Below are 17,217 nucleotides of genomic sequence, written 5' to 3' on the forward strand. Positions count from 1 at the left end.
CTCTGTCTGCCACAGTTGTGTACATCATACCATTATAATGTCGTTTGCCAAGAAAGCAAGAGATTGGTTCACTTTTAATTTTTTTAAAAATATCATTAAATTAATTAAAAATATGTGATTATTGTAAAAGAAAATTTAAACAATATAAAAAAGTATTGACTTAGATTTTAGAGTAGACTTTATTGATTGATATCATTGAATTATAAAAGTATTTGAAATGTGACATATTTCAGCTTACTATGATTTTTTAAAAAGCCTCAGTTTTCTTTAGATTATGGGGTAAATAATGAAAAGATTTTTATTACTGGTAATAGGGGACTTTGCCATGTTTAACCTTAAAAGTACGTATGCAGATTGCATTTGTAGGGTAGGATAAAAACCAGTATTCCCCCTTACACGCATTCAAGAGCTATAATAGCTAATTTTATCATGTGTTATTTTGTTTTTCTGTTTCTTGGCAGCTTAGGTATAAAAGAAAATGTATTTATTCCAGTCAGACTCCCCTAATGCCCCATAGAGAATCCTTGGCAAAGTCTGGAAATGTGATTCAGTTGGCTTTGTTCAATGAACTTTTTCCTCTTTAAACTCAAAGCTCTTGATCTCATTGTAGGTATATTTCAGAGATTAGCTGTGAGACCAAATTATTTAACTGGCCAAATTATTTAATGTCCCTAAGTCTCTGTTTCTGTGAAATGGACCTAATCATAGCACCTGGCTCCTTTGGGTGGAGATAATGTGTGTAAAGTGGAGATAATGTGTGTGTAAAGTTTATGGCATGATATCTAGTAGATCATAAGTACTCAACAAATGTTAGCCATCAGAAAACCTGTTTTGATGGTTATGATGATGTTGTTTAAATATTATACTAGGGAACTCACTTCAGTATATTTACTTTATATTCATATCCTAAAATAAGATATGAGCCCACATTTAACTAACAACACCAAAAATATTATATAATCAGAAGCATAGTTTATTAATTTCCTTGAAGTTTGTTCTTTCAGGAGACATTTACCAGGGTTTGCTCTTGGTAATATATTAATTTCATTACAAATATGAAGCATGCTCTTTTGCAGAGGTCATTTGTAAGACCCTTGAACTCATCCTCCCCACAGCCAACAGAGAGTGAGCTCTTTAAAACACAGCTTCTGGTCGTATTCTTCTCATTTCAATGGCTCCTTTACCTGCAGGATAAAATCCAAAGGCCTGGCATTCAAGGACTTTTTCAATCTATCCCCAACCTTCCTTTCTTCCCTTTCCTCCCATATGTCAGGCATGAATCTTTACAACCTGCCCCTTGTCCTGTCTGGGGAGCTCCTACTCATCCTTCAAGACCTGACACAAATGTGGCCTCTTCTAGGAAGCCTTCTGAGATGCCACCAGCCAGAATGAATAGCCCCCTTCCCTCTACTCTTCGAGCACCAGTCCTGTGTTCAGTGAATGATTTTCACTTTTACACTCTTCCTGACAGCCCTGTGAAGTAGGGAATGTCATCAAATGGTTCTGTTAAAAAATAAGTAAGACTACTGTGATCCCTGTCCTCAAGGAGCTCATGGTCTAGGGAGAGAGGACCTGTAAATGCCTCTAACAGTGGGTGACAGGGATCACAGCAGAGGGTTGTACACAGGGAACCTGGAGGTGGCACACATTCTGTATTCAGGGGCTTTGTATGGGGAAGTGTGGGGTCAATGCCATCTGTTTACCTTCATCTCTAGCACTCACATCATCCTTTCTTGGCCTTTGTCGCCTCACTGACCAGATCATTTCCCCCTTTGGCTAGTCAGTTGCAGGGCTGGAACATACTACGATGGAGTACAAGAACGCTGCATTTTATGTCCAAATGGAACCTTCCAAAATGAGGAAGGGCAAATCACATGTGAACCATGCCCAAGACCAGAAAATCCTGGGGCCCTAAAGACTCCAGAAGCTTGGAATGTGTCTGAATGTGGAGGTAAGAATTCTGTCTACCCCTTCTTATTCCTCCATTCTCCGATGTCATTGTTTAGCAGAAGACGTAAGTGCATTTCAATGCGGACAGTGCAACCTGTACCACGGAATTCCTACCAGCAGGAACTGTATTGGGCTCGTCTTTGGTTCTCCAGTGCCTAGCTCAGTGCCTGACACATGCTGAACAAATAAATGAAGATCTGATAGAACACAATGGCAGGAAAAAATGTGTAAATGTTGCAGTTGCATGTATAATCACTGTAAATAAATATCCCCTGAGACATGAGTGACCTCCCAGTGTGCAGGGACTACCTGAAAGTGTCGAAAAATGGAGAAAGTAGCTCTGATTATTTTTCTAGCCTTGGTCTCAAAGTCATAGCTTATTGATTTTTTTTTAAAGAAAGTATCCATCTGGTTACTTTGTTAAAACCCTGTGTGTGTGTTGCATTTTTATTTTTTAATTTATTTTTATTTTTTAACTGAAGTATAAGTGATTTACAATGTTGTGTTAATTACTGCTGTACAGCTCAATTATACATACATACACATTCTTTTTTCAAAATATTCTTTTCCATTATGGTTTATCATAAGATATTGAATATAGTTCCCTGTTGTATAAAGTAGGACCTTGTTGTTTATCCATTCTATAGATAAAAGCTTACATCTGCCAACCCCAACTTCCCACTCCATCCTTCCCCCAACCTCCTCCCCTTTGGCAACCACCAATCTTTTCTCTGTATCTGTGATTCTTGTGAAGAGTTTTTAATTGTCTCTTGTAAAATGTTAACTCTGGAGCCATGCTTACTTAGGTTCTGTAGGCTTTTTTCCTATTTACTTTCTTAGTAAATGACTTTATTACAGAAGAAGGACCAGCTGTACTGACACTCTTTGGGCTCAAATGGAGGGTGTGATTTGATGTGGCGATTTGTAGGTGATGTCAGCAAAGTGTCCCGGGACCCCAGGGGCCCTGCCTCTCCTTCTGGTGATTCTTGGAGCTAGCTTTAGTTCCCACCTAAATGACATCAAACTCAACTGCAGGACCTTTTCTGGTTTAAAACTCAGATCCTCAGATTGACTGTGTGACTCCTAGTGTACATTTGGCCTGTTATGAAACCCTGGAACTAATGGCGAGGTTGATAAGGAGGTACTTTGGGGCATCTGTTCAAACTTGTATGTGACCTTAACAAGATATATTTATAGTAAATCAGAATATTAGTAATAGTCATAATAATTACTAACATTTACTGAATACTTACCTATGCCGGGCATCGTGCAGGCATTCATGAATAAGTCCATGAGTTAGTCATATGGTTATTGTATCACTACAAAAACTTGATGAGGTTAAGGAGACTCGTTCAAGGTCACACAGCCAAAGAGTAGAGGATTTGGAATTGGCACCCAGGTCTGACAGACGCCAGACTCCTCCCTCAGGTGTGTTTGTTAAATGCTGTTATAACTGTACCTTATGAGGAGAAAGAAAACCATGAAAATTAATAGAGGAGGGGTGATTAGGAATACAAGAGAAAACAGGTTTTTTATAGCATCTTGCCAATGACAAGCTAATTCCGAAGGAGCGTGTGCTTTTAGAAATCCTTTTGTTTATGGGTGTGATTCTTGTCATAAACTTAAAAAAATAATAAAGTGTTTAAAGTAAATAAATGCCTCTGGGTCCCTCTGTCGATGTGGATTGGATTGGTTGTGTTTACTATGCTAATTGAGGGAAGCCAGGACACAGCTCAGTGTAAGGAGATGTAACTCAGTAAATATAATTGGTAAAACCGGGGAGACACTTCCGTGACCGGAAGAGTCTATCAGTAGGATGTAATCAGCTGGGTGAGGGTGTACTTCTAGGTTCAGTGACCAGATTGATTGCAGGCAGAGAACCCTCCCTCTGGGGCCTCCCCCACTGCAGCGGCTGCTGGGCCTATGTAGTCCTAAGCCTGAAGCATACCCAGGCCTGCACCGTAATTTAGAAGCGTCGACACTTCTCTCCGTCTTTGCGCTGTGCTGTGTGGCCCTGTGTGTCAGGCACCCACATGCCACCTCGCCAGGGTCAGCAGCAGGGCAGACAGTGCTTCTCTCGCTGAGGTGGGAGCTGAGGTCCCCACGGGGTGACCGGCCTGACCGCATCTCTCTGATCTCATCCGCAGAGAGAAGGGAAAGGCTCTGCCCGGGGGCCTTGCTCACCTAAGGTCATTGTTCCCCCAGGTCTGTGCCAGCCTGGTGAATATTCCGCGGATGGCTTTGCACCCTGCCAGCTCTGCGCCCTGGGCACATTCCAGCCTGAAACCGGCCGTACTTCCTGCGTTCCCTGTGGAGGAGGCCTCCCCACCAAACACCTGGGAGCCACTTCCTTCCAGGACTGTGAAACCAGAGGTGAGGACTTGGTGGCTTGCCTTTTCCCCGAACTGAATTCCCCTTTTGAGAACCATAGGAGTCTGGTAAAGCCCCAATCAAGCCCAGTCAAGGTGCCCTGTGCAGGCCCCAGTGACAGGGAGGACAGGTCCTCAGGGCCATTTGCCCCTGCAGGATGTGCAGTGAGCATAGGAACTCCCTAGACATGGTCCTCTCCATCCCCCACCTTGGTGCCTTTGAGCGGGGTTGACTGCAGGACAACAGCGGAGAGATGGGCAGGTTTAGTCCGGAGGCTCCCTCTGCTCCTTCCTTCCAGGTGTCCTCTGTCTCCACACCCTTACCTAGAGCTCCCCACTCCTGAACCGGCCCTACCCCTTCTCCAGAGCCTCACCCCGCTGCCTCCTGCAGGATCCCAGCCCTGTGCCGGGGGTCAGCTCTGCGCCCCTCCATGTTCACAGGCCCGCTGTGCGTGAAGACAGAGCTGTGAGCGTTCATGCCTGACAGCACGGACCATAAACTCAGAAGATACACCCATCCCTCATTCCCTTTATATTCTTCTCAGTGTCATGAGTCACAAGTCCCACCCAAGCTGGCTATTTAGGGAATTAAGTGTTGATTAGCCCCAGATTAGTAGGAAAGAAGTACCTCATTTGGGCATAAACATTTCTCTCACAAACTGTGAAACCTTTTGTGTTGCACTTGATGAAAATAGTCTTTTTTTTTTTTTTTTCCATTCTCCCCACCCTCTCCCACCCCTACAGTTCAGTGTTCACCTGGGCATTTCTACAACACCACCACCCACCGATGTATTCGTTGCCCAGCAGGAACGTACCAGCCGGAATTTGGGAAAAACAACTGTGTTTCCTGCCCAGGAAACACCACGACTGACTTTGATGGCTCCACAAACATAACCCAGTGTAAAAGTAGGTCTCTCTCTAAGGCTTTCCACAGTCCTGATTAAGAAGGCAAGTGCCTGGGTCCACCTGGTGGGGGGGATGGCAAGGGTCTCTGATTTATTCAGGACCATGGAGCCCGTTGTTAGCCCTGCTCAAGGCTCTGCAGATCAGCGCTGGACCCGCAGGCACTCGCCTGTATTGATCCAGGCTACTTCTCCAGGCACATTCACGAGCTGTACTTGCTGTAATTTGCTCCCAAGGGCAAAATGTCAGTTCAGCCGTGTTCAGCAAAGCATTGTTTGAGGACCTGTTAAGTGCCATGCTCTGCAAGCAGAATAAGTCCTGCAGCAGCACAGGCTGTGGGATTGCAGAGGAAAGAGCTACTCCCTCTGTCTGGAGAGACAGGGAAAAGCTTCGGGAGAGCAGGGGGAGGTTTTGATGGTGAAGGTTGGGGGAGAGCAGGAGAAAGAACTTCATGCCTAAGAGAATAGCTGGGAGGAAGCACAGACTCAGAAAAGTGAAAGGGTTCATGGGAAGAGACCCCTGGACCTATCATGGAATGTGCTGCAGAAAATCTGAAGCAGACCATAAAGCGAAGCCTTGATGACTGAAAAAAAAAAGCACAACCTAAAAGTTGAGAGTTATGTTTTATTCAGTGGACAAAACCGAGGACTTAAACCCGGGACACAGCATCTCAGATAACTCTGAGACTGCTCTGCAGAGGCTAGGTAGGGAGCCAGGATATATACGAATTTTTGCAACAAAGACCAAGTAGTCAGAACATCAAAAGACTACTGTTAATAAAAGAAAACCAGGTATCTCAAGTGAAGGAATTTAGTGCTTTTCTGTGTATGGGAAAATGCAAGAGTCTGGACTTGCTGAAATCATTCCTTTGATAGCACCTCAAGCTATCTGGGGCCAGTAGCCTGTGCTTTCTCATCCTGAGTCTCCTCGGGGTGCACCGTTTGGGGTGGCTGCAGTGTGATGGCTTGATGGCCACAACATCCTTAGTTTACTGATATGGCAGGCAACATTTTTTTATTGACAGTCCTGACCGCCAGACTAGAGAGCTTGGTTTGTATTCTGTAGGAATGGGGAGGTAAGTCATTCAAGGACTTGCTGTGTGGTTTGTTTACTTGTTTGTTTTTAACCATTATGTAAAATTCTCTAGTAAAGGCCAGAAGACAGTCTCAGCTGATTCAGTGTCATTGAGACTGCAGTGTAGGGGAGCATCAGGCCTCCCCAGACTGGGAGAGTAGGGCATTGAAGGGGGCAGTGAATCATTTGAACTTATGACTAGAAGGTTATCTAGTTTTCTCTCTATCCCAGCAAAGTTCTTTTAACAACATCCTCACAAGTAGCCGTCTAGTCTCTTCTGGAATACCTGCCTTAACAAGAAGCTTACTGCCACTCGTAATCCTACTCTGTTGGTAGGTTAGCCTTGGGAAGCTCACAACGTGAGAAGATTCTTTCAAGATGAGATCTGTTTCCTTGTCCTCCCACCCCTGGTCCTTGGTTGGCCCTCAGGAGCCGCATGGCCAGTTCCTCAGGTTGCCCGGTCAGGCTTGGAGGCAGTTTTCTCGACTCCCTGGCTCTCTCCTCTCCCTCTTCTCTTCTAGGAACAAAAGTCTGTTGTTGTTGTTGTTTTTTCTACTGGGAATAATAAATCCCAGTTGCAACTAGAGAGGCCAAAGGTAATCCGTTCAGCATCTTCTCTTGAACAGGTTCACCTGAAATTTTCAAACAATAAGCTCCTCGAGGGCAAGATGTTTAGTGAGTGAAGATGTGGCTAAGGTGGGGTGTGTATGGGATGGGGGGTGTGGGTGTGTACATGTGTACCCACAAGTGTGTATGCTCCTTGCCTTTGGTGCCAGAGGTGAGTATCCAGCATGTCCCATACTGACTGATAGCTGAGTGGAATTCTCTTCCCACTTAAAAATAAAACATGGTCTTGACCAGAGAGAAAAGTGAAAGAGTATGGCTGTCATGTCTTCATCAGTGATTTCTAGGAAGGGGCCAGATATCCTTTGTTGAGCAGTAAGCTCTATTCTCCCTATTTTGACAGACCTACAAGTTCTGTGCCAAGTATGTGTTTTCCTGGCACTTGGACTTGGTAAACAAAATAGTAAAAACTAAAGTGATCCTTTTGTTTCACAAACACCTGTCTCTGACCTTGAATGCCTTCAAGTTAATGAGAAAATGATGCCCTGGGAACTCAGAGAGGTGGGCTCCATGTGGGAAGTTAATGTAGCTGGGCTGCCAGCGGGGCCCTGGGCATCACAGGGCAGACTCATCCCCATGGTGGCGTCATTTCCAGGCCCTGTTCCTCCATGGCGGTAGGGATGCAGCGGTTCTCCTCAGCCAAGCAGGTGCTGGCCATGACATTATGAGGGCTGTGTTGTGCCTTCGTAACTCATGGCATTTCCTCTTCCAGACAGAAGATGTGGAGGGGAGCTGGGAGATTTCACTGGATACATCGAATCCCCAAACTACCCAGGCAATTACCCAGCCAACACAGAATGTACCTGGACCATCAACCCACCCCCCAAGCGCCGCATCTTGGTTGTGGTCCCTGAGATCTTCCTGCCCATAGAGGATGACTGCGGAGACTACCTGGTGATGAGAAAAACTGGTGCGTCTCACCTCTCTGCTCCCCTTCCCTTCTGAGGCCAGCTGGGACGTCTAAAGGCACGCTGCCTGGCGTTATTATTTAAAGAAATTTTTATTGAAGTATAGTTGATTTACAAAATCATGTAAGTTTCACGTGTACAGCACAGCAATTCCGACATAGATATATATATGTGTGTGTATATATATATATATATATATATATATATATTCTTTTTCAGATTCTTTTCCCTTATAGGTTACTATTATACAATATTGAGTATACTTCCCTGTGCTATACAGTAGGTTTTTGCTGTTTATGCCTGGCTTTAAATGGGAGAAGGCCTAGAATGCCACCTTATGTTAGAACAGAGATGGGACATGAGTTTGTAGGATTTGCTAAGAAAACAAAATTTAGACAAAAACCACAGGCTGAGGCCTCCTGCTGAGCACTCGAGGCAGTGATCCTCTGTGCTCACTGGGGGACCCTCTTCCACAAGGACGCAGTGTCAGTGAAGCCCATGCAGCACTGATCCCAGGACCCCAGACACTTGCCTCACCCTGAAAGGCAACTCATGGCTTGGGGACTGACCAAGACCAGGGGCATGGTCCGTCCAGGAGGGACCCGCCTCCCATCCTGATGCGTGACCCTGTGTCCGTCAAAGAACACTGTCATCAACGCAGCTTAGAGGCAGGGTGATGAGGGGGTTTGCAGCCAGACTGCCTGGATCTGAATCCCAGCTCCTCTTAGTGTTAGTTCTATGATCCTGGGAACACATTCTGGAACTTTATGTGCCCTAGAGGGCTCACCTGTTAAAATGGGGATAATAATAGTTGCTACCTCATAGGGTTATCGTGAGGAATAAATGCGTTTGTATTTGTAAAGCACTTAGAATGATAATGACACGTGAGGCCACCTTATTTGCCATTCTTATTAGTGGTTACAATGTCTGAAGTCAGGTGTGGGTTTGAATTCTGATTTTTCCACATGGCAGGCTGTGTGACCCTGGGCAAGGACCTAACTTCTCTGTAAGTGAGACAACCACCGCACCAGCTTCCTGTGGTTTTGGGGGGTGGGGGTTAAGTGAGATACAGTCCATAAAGTGCAGAGCACACTGCCTACTCTTAGGAAGCAGGCAGCGAGTGGCAGTGATTCTTGCCAGGTTACAGCAGGTCGGCCCTGGAATGTGAGGGCCCTGACCTCAGCTCCTGCAGTGAGTGCTGCAGCCTGGGCTGTGCTGTTTGCCAGCCACGGGCCTTGCGGTTAGCCGTCCCTGGGGCCCACAGTCTCCAGCTGCATCTATTAGATTTCCAGGACTGTGGCTCTTAAGAGGGCTCAGCTGGTCCTGAAGAGCCCTTGCTTATAACTTGCTTGGTGGTGGGAGTATCTGAAAAGATGGGTGCTCGTTGTCTGCAGGCTCAGTGATGAGTCTTGAACCCCGTCCCCTTGGCAGCTTCATCCAATTCTGTGACAACGTATGAAACCTGCCAGACCTATGAACGCCCCATCGCCTTCACCTCCAGATCCAAGAGGCTGTGGATTCAGTTTAAGTCCAACGAAGGAAACAGCGCCAGAGGGTTCCAGGTCCCGTACGTGACGTATGACGGTAAGCGCTGCGAAGCTCAGGCTGCAGCATACGTAAGAAGTGTCTCTGCCTTGAACAAAACCAGCTTCTGGGTCAGCTAGTGGATTGCTGACAAGCACACGTGCTCAGAAAGGCAGGCAGGAAATGGAGAAAGGATATTGCTGACTCACAAGTGCCAAGTTTTAAACAGGCATTTGGGATACTGACTACAGGCATGAAAAGACGTTTTAGAAAGTAAATAAAAGTGAGCATAGCTTGGTGGGTCAGAACATGAACGGTAGAGTCAGCCAGGTTGGGTATAATCTCTTCTGTGACTTTGTGGCTGTTACTTACCATCCGTAGGCTTCATTTTCTCAATGTGTAAATAAGGATAATCGTTAGACTTAATGTGAGTTCAATGGGATAATCCCTAAAGGACTTGGTGCGGTGCCTGGCACATAATAAATGCTCAATAAATATTAGCTTATTACAACTGTGGCTTTTATTATATGGAATCCTAAGGATGAGGGAAAAGACCTGAGTTCTGGTCTTGTCTCTGCCGTTAGCTTGCTGTGTAGCTTTGGGCAAGTTAGATGACGTCTCTGGTTTCATTTTCTTCTTGTTAAATGACAGGGTAACCCACGTGAGCCCTGGGGCCCTACCTAGCTCTGAGACTTGGTTGACAAACACTAGGAACACAAAATGAACTGGACCTTGTCCTGGAGGACCTCATTACCTAGTGGGGCAAGAGTTATCTGCTCATGGTGAACTTATTCATTCATTCACACAACAAATATTTAATGAGCATCTACTGTGCGAGTTATTGGGTGAGGTCCTGGAGACAACACAGTGACAGAGACAAAAAAAGGTACATGGTGTCATAGGTGCTACAGCAGGGCACGTACAGGGCTCTGTACGAGGACAGAAGAAGGGGCAGCCGTTCATTTTGCATGGGTCTTTGGAAAGTATAGAGCAAAGTCTCAAGAGATTTGGGCCTTGAAAGAATATGTAAGTTTTCTTATAAATGGGAGGAAGAGCATTCAGGAAAAGGGAATGACATAGGCCAAAGAGTGGAGTGCCTGGCATGTCAGGGACGGATGATTTGGCCAGTTGGTAGGGTGCGTGGGGCTTAGCAGTGAGAGATGAGATTAGAAGCAGGTGGGATTAGGCCATGACGAGCCTGGAGTGCCAAGCTCAGAAGGGCAGACCTAATCTTATAGGAGCCATTCAAGGTTTTTAGGCAGACGAGTGCAAAAAGTAGGTGTTTTGAATGATACTCTATGGAGTTCCTAAAAACACTTGACATAGTTTATTTCTAACATGTGACAAAGTCTAGAATCATCATCCTGGTTCCTGAAACCGTGTCAAACACCAAGACAAGGGCCCTCAGTATCAGACTCCTAGGTGGACACGCATGGCTCCCATGTGGCTCTGCTGGGAGACAGAGCACCTTTTCTCCCCAAAGGCAGCCAGCCAATAGCCTCCCCCATCTGGGATCAGGAAGGAACCACAAAGCCATGGAGACTCCAGAACAAACGTCCCCAAAGCTCACACATTTTAGTCAGACTGTTCACAACTCTGTAACACGTGAAAACGTCTTGATTTTTTTCTTTAATTCAAATAGAGAATTGTAGCTTGAACCAGGGCAAATTACATATAACCCTGGTGAGGTCCACAAGAGTGTGTCTGTCACAGCAGAAAACAGTTGAAAACTGCTGTTTTGGCCATGCAGAAGCCTTTTAGGTCTTCACGGAGCCTATTTAATTTTTTCTTTCAACCGATATTTCAGACAGTTTTGCTATCTGGTTTCAGGCCCAGGAGCATAGCAGTCACATTGAGAAGGGGCAGCTGAGGCTGCTACAGACTAGCCCACTGGCCTGGAGGGCGGGGAGAGCTGTAGCCGCAGCTAACATGTGCTGAGCTTATGAGGACCAGGCGCCTGCCAAGTGCCCTTGACACGGCACATTCCTCACAGCCGCCCATGCAGTGGACACAACTCTTTCCTGATTTTACAGATGAGGCCACTCTGGCTTAGAGATTTACGTAACTGCCTGAGGGCACAGCACGACAAAGTTGCAGGGGTCTTTGGGACGCCTGAGTTCTCACCTGTAACACTGGAGTGCTTTTCTTATGACAGTTGGAGCAAGTGAGGAGACACAGTAGTTCATAAAAGCAGAGGAAAGATTTTGTAAAAAGATGGTGATGAGGAAGCATTTGGGGTAGTGGCAAACAGTTCTCCAGCGCGGCGACTGTTCCTAATGGCGAACTCCTCATCAAAAGGGACTAGTTCTCAAAAAAAAAAAAAAAATTAAAAAAGGAAAAACAAAGGGCTAATTCTCTGAGGTAAAGACTCTGCAGCAGAGGAATTTGAGATTTTTTTAAAAAAAGTAACTTATTCATATTTTATAGATTTTGTATTCACTAAAATGAAAGGATAAGAAGAGAGACCACATGAATAGAGGACCAGAGATACTGTACATGTATCAAATTAGTAATTATGAGTATTATCCTATCAATTCCATTTCCCATCACTTGACTAGGAGAAACTTTTTCTCCCACACAGTTCCAGTGATGTTCTTATGATTTGTTTGGATTTGTTGCACATGATATGCATATAAAGAGGCTTTTTTTTTCTGCCTGGAATTTTAAAAAGATTGTGTTTTGCATATGCTTGATTTGAGTTATGACTGTAGGAAGTGGGCTAGACTTTGCAATGCTATTGACGCATCAAGGAAGATGAGGACCAAGAGTTGAGCAACACGAAGGTCCCTGGGGACCCCGACGGCAGTTTTGGAGGCGCGGTGGAGGCCAGAGTTGACCGGAAAGTGAGAGATAAAGAAAGTCATAGAACTGGAGACAATGAGTGCTGACAATTCTTTCAAGGAGCTTTGCTACAAAGCAGAGCAGAGATGTGGGATGGAAGTTGGAGGGAGAAATGAGGTCAAGAAAGGTTGTTTTTAAAAAAAAAAAAATTGGAGACACAACAGCATGTTTGCATGCTGATGTGAAGGAGCAGCAGAGAGAGAAAAGTTCATCATGTAGGAAAGGAAGGGCAGAATTGCTGGAACAATGCCCTTGATTTGGCGAGAGAAGATGGAGTTGGTAAGCAAAGTGGAGGGATGGGCCTTGGCTGGATGCACAGAGGTTCATCTGAGGGAGGAAGGGACCAGAGAGATGGGTGCAGATGCTGGTGGGTGAGAGGAGGTGGCCGGGGGCGGGGGGGGGAGGAGGGGAATCTGTGGAAGTTCTGTGTTTGCCTTCTTAGTATCAGAGGGGTCATTTTTTGATGGGCAGGTACAGAAGAGACATTTCTCAGAACCTTATTTGAAAAATGAAAGCAAGAGTGAGCTTGGAAATAACCAAACCACACAAATGCAAAATATGTCCTTTATTCAAACAGAGGACTACCAGGAACTCATTGAAGACATAGTTCGAGATGGCAGGCTCTACGCATCTGAGAACCATCAGGAAATACTTAAGGTGAGCATGTACCTAAGGTGGGCACGGCAGTCACCCACAGGGCTCGCCAAACACCACCAAGGAAGGGTTTCCTGTTGCCTTTCGGACACTGAGCCTGCTCTGGGCTGAGGTCAATTTAATATCTTTACCAGACTTAGTTTTCTAAAAAAACTCAGAGAGTCATTTTTAGTGTTGTCAAGTAAAGTTGTATTTCTTAATTTGGAAATGTGTGGGGGAGCAGTGGGAAACTTGTTTATCATAAATCCAAGCCAGTGGCAAATCATGTTTTCATGTTCATTCTCCAAGTAATTGAAGGTTCTTGGCTCCTTGTTCATCCTTCAAGCCTGAAGTCCACCAAATTTTAGATACTTATAAGTATAAATAAACACTTACCACATCACTAACCCTATAAATATTCCCCAAATTCCAGAGTTATCATGTGGTTTAGAAAAACAATTTTTTACATATTAATTTTTTTATAAAAGTAATATGTGCTTTTTGTAGATACTTAGGAAAAATAAAAATTGGGGAAAAAAAAGATAAAAATCCGAGGAAACAATTTTTGCAAAGTGTTTTTCAGCTGACCAACCTACTGCCTAACAGTGGGACATTATTGTTCCATTGGCAAAATGTCACATGTTTAAATATTTTGGCCCAGTAACAACAGTTCTGTTCTTTTTAGGATAAGAAGCTGATCAAGGCTCTGTTTGATGTCCTGGCCCATCCCCAGAACTATTTCAAGTACACAGCCCAGGAGTCCCGGGAAATGTTTCCAAGATCCTTCATCCGATTGCTCCGTTCCAAAGTGTCCAGGTTTTTGAGGCCTTACAAATGAGTCTGCCCACGTGCCACTCAGCACCGCGTTCAGCCTGCGGGCTGGTGGGACACAGCCATCTGCTTCTGCAGCCAGCATAGTCGGCTAACACTGCCCCTCGCAGCAGTGACCGGTGAGGGTTCAATTTTTATAGCTAATACAGATATTTTGGTAAATTGAACTTGGTTTTTCTTTCCTGGCATTGTGAATGTGGACTGAGAATGGCTTTGAGTCTTACCCGCTTTTCATTGCTGTGGGCAGATGTCTTGGATACGTCCAGGGCTGGCGGAGCTGGATTTCGGTCAGCTCAGGCGAGACTCACCTGTCCTTCTTGGTCCTTACTCCTCCTCGAGGGGGCTGCCTTGTCTGAAACTTCAACTTCTTCCCGCATAGCCCTCCCTAAGGGAGCCCTCTGCACTCAGGTGTCGGCTCTGACCAGGCAGAGCAGGAAAGAAGGGGGGGCGGGGGAGGGAGAGCCCTCTAGGTACTGTCCACCCACCTAAGACCTGGGAGGACTCAGTTTCTCCACAGCCTTCTCCAGCCTGTGCGACCTAAGTTTGATCCCAGCAGCTTGAGTTCCAAGCAGTGATCACTAAAAAATACTTAAAGCAGAAAGAATTACAAATAAAAAGATAGAAACGAAGTACTTCCACAGACATCAAACGTAGACCTATCGATGGCCTTCCTTGTTTCCAGTTTCCACCTTGCAGCAAATGCACAGTGCTCATCTTACACCTTCAGCTGCCTTCTGGGTGCCGCGGTGGGCCTGGAGAGTTCGGGTGGCACATGATCTCCTTGATGGATGAGAATCCATCCATCATGAAAAGGAGGTTTCACACACCCTGAGTCAGTACCGCCAGGGGTCCTCCTTCCACCTGGGCTTCCCATCACAGGGCACGCAAGGTCCAGGTGTGAGTGGTGCAGACCCGCCTGTCGTGTCTGCCTTCCTTCCCCCTCTCCAAGTTCAGAGACCGACTGGCCTCCAAGGGCACAAGCTGCACAGCTCAGGGTGGTCTCACTCCCTTAATGGTCACACCACTGCCAGAAGCAGCTGCACACATCCCAGCCTCTAAGTACTGCAGAATCGTCTCACTTTCAGTCAGCACAGTGGGACCTCACAGTCACTTTCTTCCACAGGAATTTGACGTCTCAATGTTACTTAATTTAAAAAAGTTGAAATCCAGAGGCAAAAATCTCATTACAGAGAATAAAAAAGACTTCTATCAAACAACCTACCGTTCCCCTAATAAATGGGCTGAGTACACACAACAATAGTGTTTTATTTCAGTAGCAAACTAACTCTGTACACAATCAGTTCTCTACACCAAAGTACCAAAAAAATGATTAACAAATATTTGAAGAAAACAAAGATTATTTCATTTATTGTTGAACTCACTTTTCACCTCGGTGGGGTTTTTTTTAACCTATTAATAACATTAATTTTCTTAAAGCCCTAATCAAACTTTTTGTATTTATTTGGATAGTCCTAAATACCCATTGTTAAGTCTCTCTTCAAAAAATTTGAACATCTTCATTTTAAAAAATAATCATTAATACAAGTACTTGGAATTGGTAATGCCAGAACTTGGCCTACATGTCTGAGGCTGACCGTAAGATGAAAATTCAAATGTGATATAACATGAGTTAATGACCTGACCGATGTGGAGGTGGTGCAAGCTGAACTGCGCCGTCCTGTCCAAGCATGTTAGTAACTCTGTGCTCAGGACTGTCTGATTCTGTATTGCTGATTTCACAAGAAGGCTAAGGATGGCGGTACACTGGGGGCTGGAAGGCGGCTGCATAAACCTGGTCTCTGTGACGCATCCTCCCGGAGCCGGGCCGTGCGTGAGCCATGGAGGCCCTCCTGAAGCTTCCTCTCTGTGCCTATCAACCACTCGGGGAGACTTTGTGGTCCCGTTGGAAGGCTGGCTGGCAGGGGCTACTGTTGCTACCTGTTAAATCAATAAATAATTATTGGACATCTGCTCTTCGCCAGGCACTGTTCTAGGCCCTAGGGATGGAGAGTGAGAAGACAGACAAAGTCTCGTCATTTTAGAGCTTACGTTTTAGAGGGAGGAGACAGACAATGAACAAATCAACACGAAAAGTATCAGCTAGTAGTAAGTGCTATGTTGAAAATTACAATAGGTTAATATAACATGACAATGTGGCTTCTTTGGGTTTGGGAATTGTGGGGGTCTCTCTGGGCAAATGATATTTCAACTGAAAAATAAATGGCAAGAAAGAACCAGCCTTGGGCAACGCAGAGGGAAGAACATTCCACACAGAGGAAAGCCAAGTGCGAAGGCTGTCAGGCAGGAGCAAGCATGTGCGTGGATCACAGACTAGTGAGAAGGCGAGTGGTACAAGATGAGGCTGGGGAACCAGACAAGGGCCAGAGCCCCCAGGCTTTTGAATCCAGAATGAGGGGTGTGGATTTAATTCTAAATATGTTGTGAAGATTTTGGAGGGGGTTTAAACAGAAAAGCGGGGTGATGTGATTTATGTTTTTAAAAGATCTCTCTGATTACTGTGTGAAGCATAGGTTTTAGAAAGCAGGCATGGAGCCAGAGAGCAGTTAGCAAACTATTGCAACCAACCAAGCAGCCATCCAGTGAGAGCAGAGGGTGTCTGGGTTACGGCGGTGGTAGTGGAGAGGCGAGAGCAGAAGGATTCTGGACATGTTTGGGGGCAGAGTCCCCAGAACTTGCTGACAATTGCATGGAAGGGGGAAGGGAAGGATAGCCACTGAAGGGGACCCCTAGTTGCCTGAATAACTGGTGGATGGAGAAGACTGCAGGAGGAGCAGGTTTGGGACATGTGACGATCTAAAAACCTGTCTAAAAATTCTTTGATGCTCCTTCTATGGAAAGCTGGGGGTCTTTTACCCCTCCCCTTGAATCTGGGATCTGTGACTGATTAACCAATATTACATGGCAGAAGTAACATTTTACCAGTTCCTGGGCCTAGGACATAAGATACTGGCAATTTCCACTTCCTCTCCTTGGGAAACTCACTGGGACATCAGTCACCATTCCCTGAGGAAGCCATAGCAGCTTGTGAAGAGGAACCAAGGACCCCCACCCATAGCCCAGCTGACTCCCAGGTGACAGCTCAAAACCTCCCCACTGACCTTAGAAATGGATTCTCCAGCTGATGCTTCACCAAGCAGTCCCCGTTGAGCTGTACCAAAATGACAGACTTGTGAGCAAAATCAATGATTATTATTAAGTCACTGGGTTTGGGGTGATTTATCATGCAATAATAAGACGCTGGAAAAGAAGGGAAGATCAAGAATTCCATTTTGGCCATTCTAAGTATGAGGTGTCTATTAGGTATTCAGATAAAGAGTTCAAATAGGCACCTGGTTCTGTGAAGTCCCAGGAGAGCTCAGGGCTGGAATATGAATTTTAATGTCAAAGAATAAAGAATGAGATGGGTTGAGGTCACCTCGGAAAAGTATGTAGATAAAAGAAGACCAGGCAACTCTGAATTCTGGGGTTCCCTGCGTGTCCACAGGGACAGAACTTACAGGAGCTGTTGATCAGGTAAACAGGAAGAGGTCGGAGCTGAG

The 17,217-nt window shown here is 45.4% G+C and overlaps 1 protein-coding gene across 5 annotated transcripts in view; it reads left to right on the plus strand.

The window, feature by feature from the left end:
* Nucleotides 1-16,867, plus strand: part of SCUBE2 (signal peptide, CUB domain and EGF like domain containing 2) — a 64,614-nt gene extending 47,747 nt beyond the window's left edge. The window contains exons 15-21 of one of the 5 annotated variants that reach the window (XM_057748896.1): nucleotides 1,781-1,951; nucleotides 4,156-4,323; nucleotides 5,064-5,225; nucleotides 7,633-7,830; nucleotides 9,260-9,412; nucleotides 12,771-12,850; nucleotides 13,512-16,867. In XM_057748896.1, coding sequence (XP_057604879.1) covers nucleotides 1,781-1,951; nucleotides 4,156-4,323; nucleotides 5,064-5,225; nucleotides 7,633-7,830; nucleotides 9,260-9,412; nucleotides 12,771-12,850; nucleotides 13,512-13,664 — 1,085 coding nt within the window. In that variant the 3' untranslated portion in view covers nucleotides 13,665-16,867. The remainder of the gene's footprint in view (nucleotides 1-1,780; nucleotides 1,952-4,155; nucleotides 4,324-5,063; nucleotides 5,226-7,632; nucleotides 7,831-9,259; nucleotides 9,413-12,770; nucleotides 12,851-13,511) is intronic. The other 4 variants (XM_057748895.1, XM_057748894.1, XM_057748893.1 and 1 more) reach the window with 4 other exon arrangements.
* Nucleotides 16,868-17,217: the final 350 nt, after the last annotated feature.

Source organism: Hippopotamus amphibius, chromosome 9 (assembly GCF_030028045.1).
Source record: "Hippopotamus amphibius kiboko isolate mHipAmp2 chromosome 9, mHipAmp2.hap2, whole genome shotgun sequence".
In the NCBI taxonomy this organism is placed as follows: Eukaryota; Metazoa; Chordata; class Mammalia; order Artiodactyla; family Hippopotamidae; genus Hippopotamus; species Hippopotamus amphibius.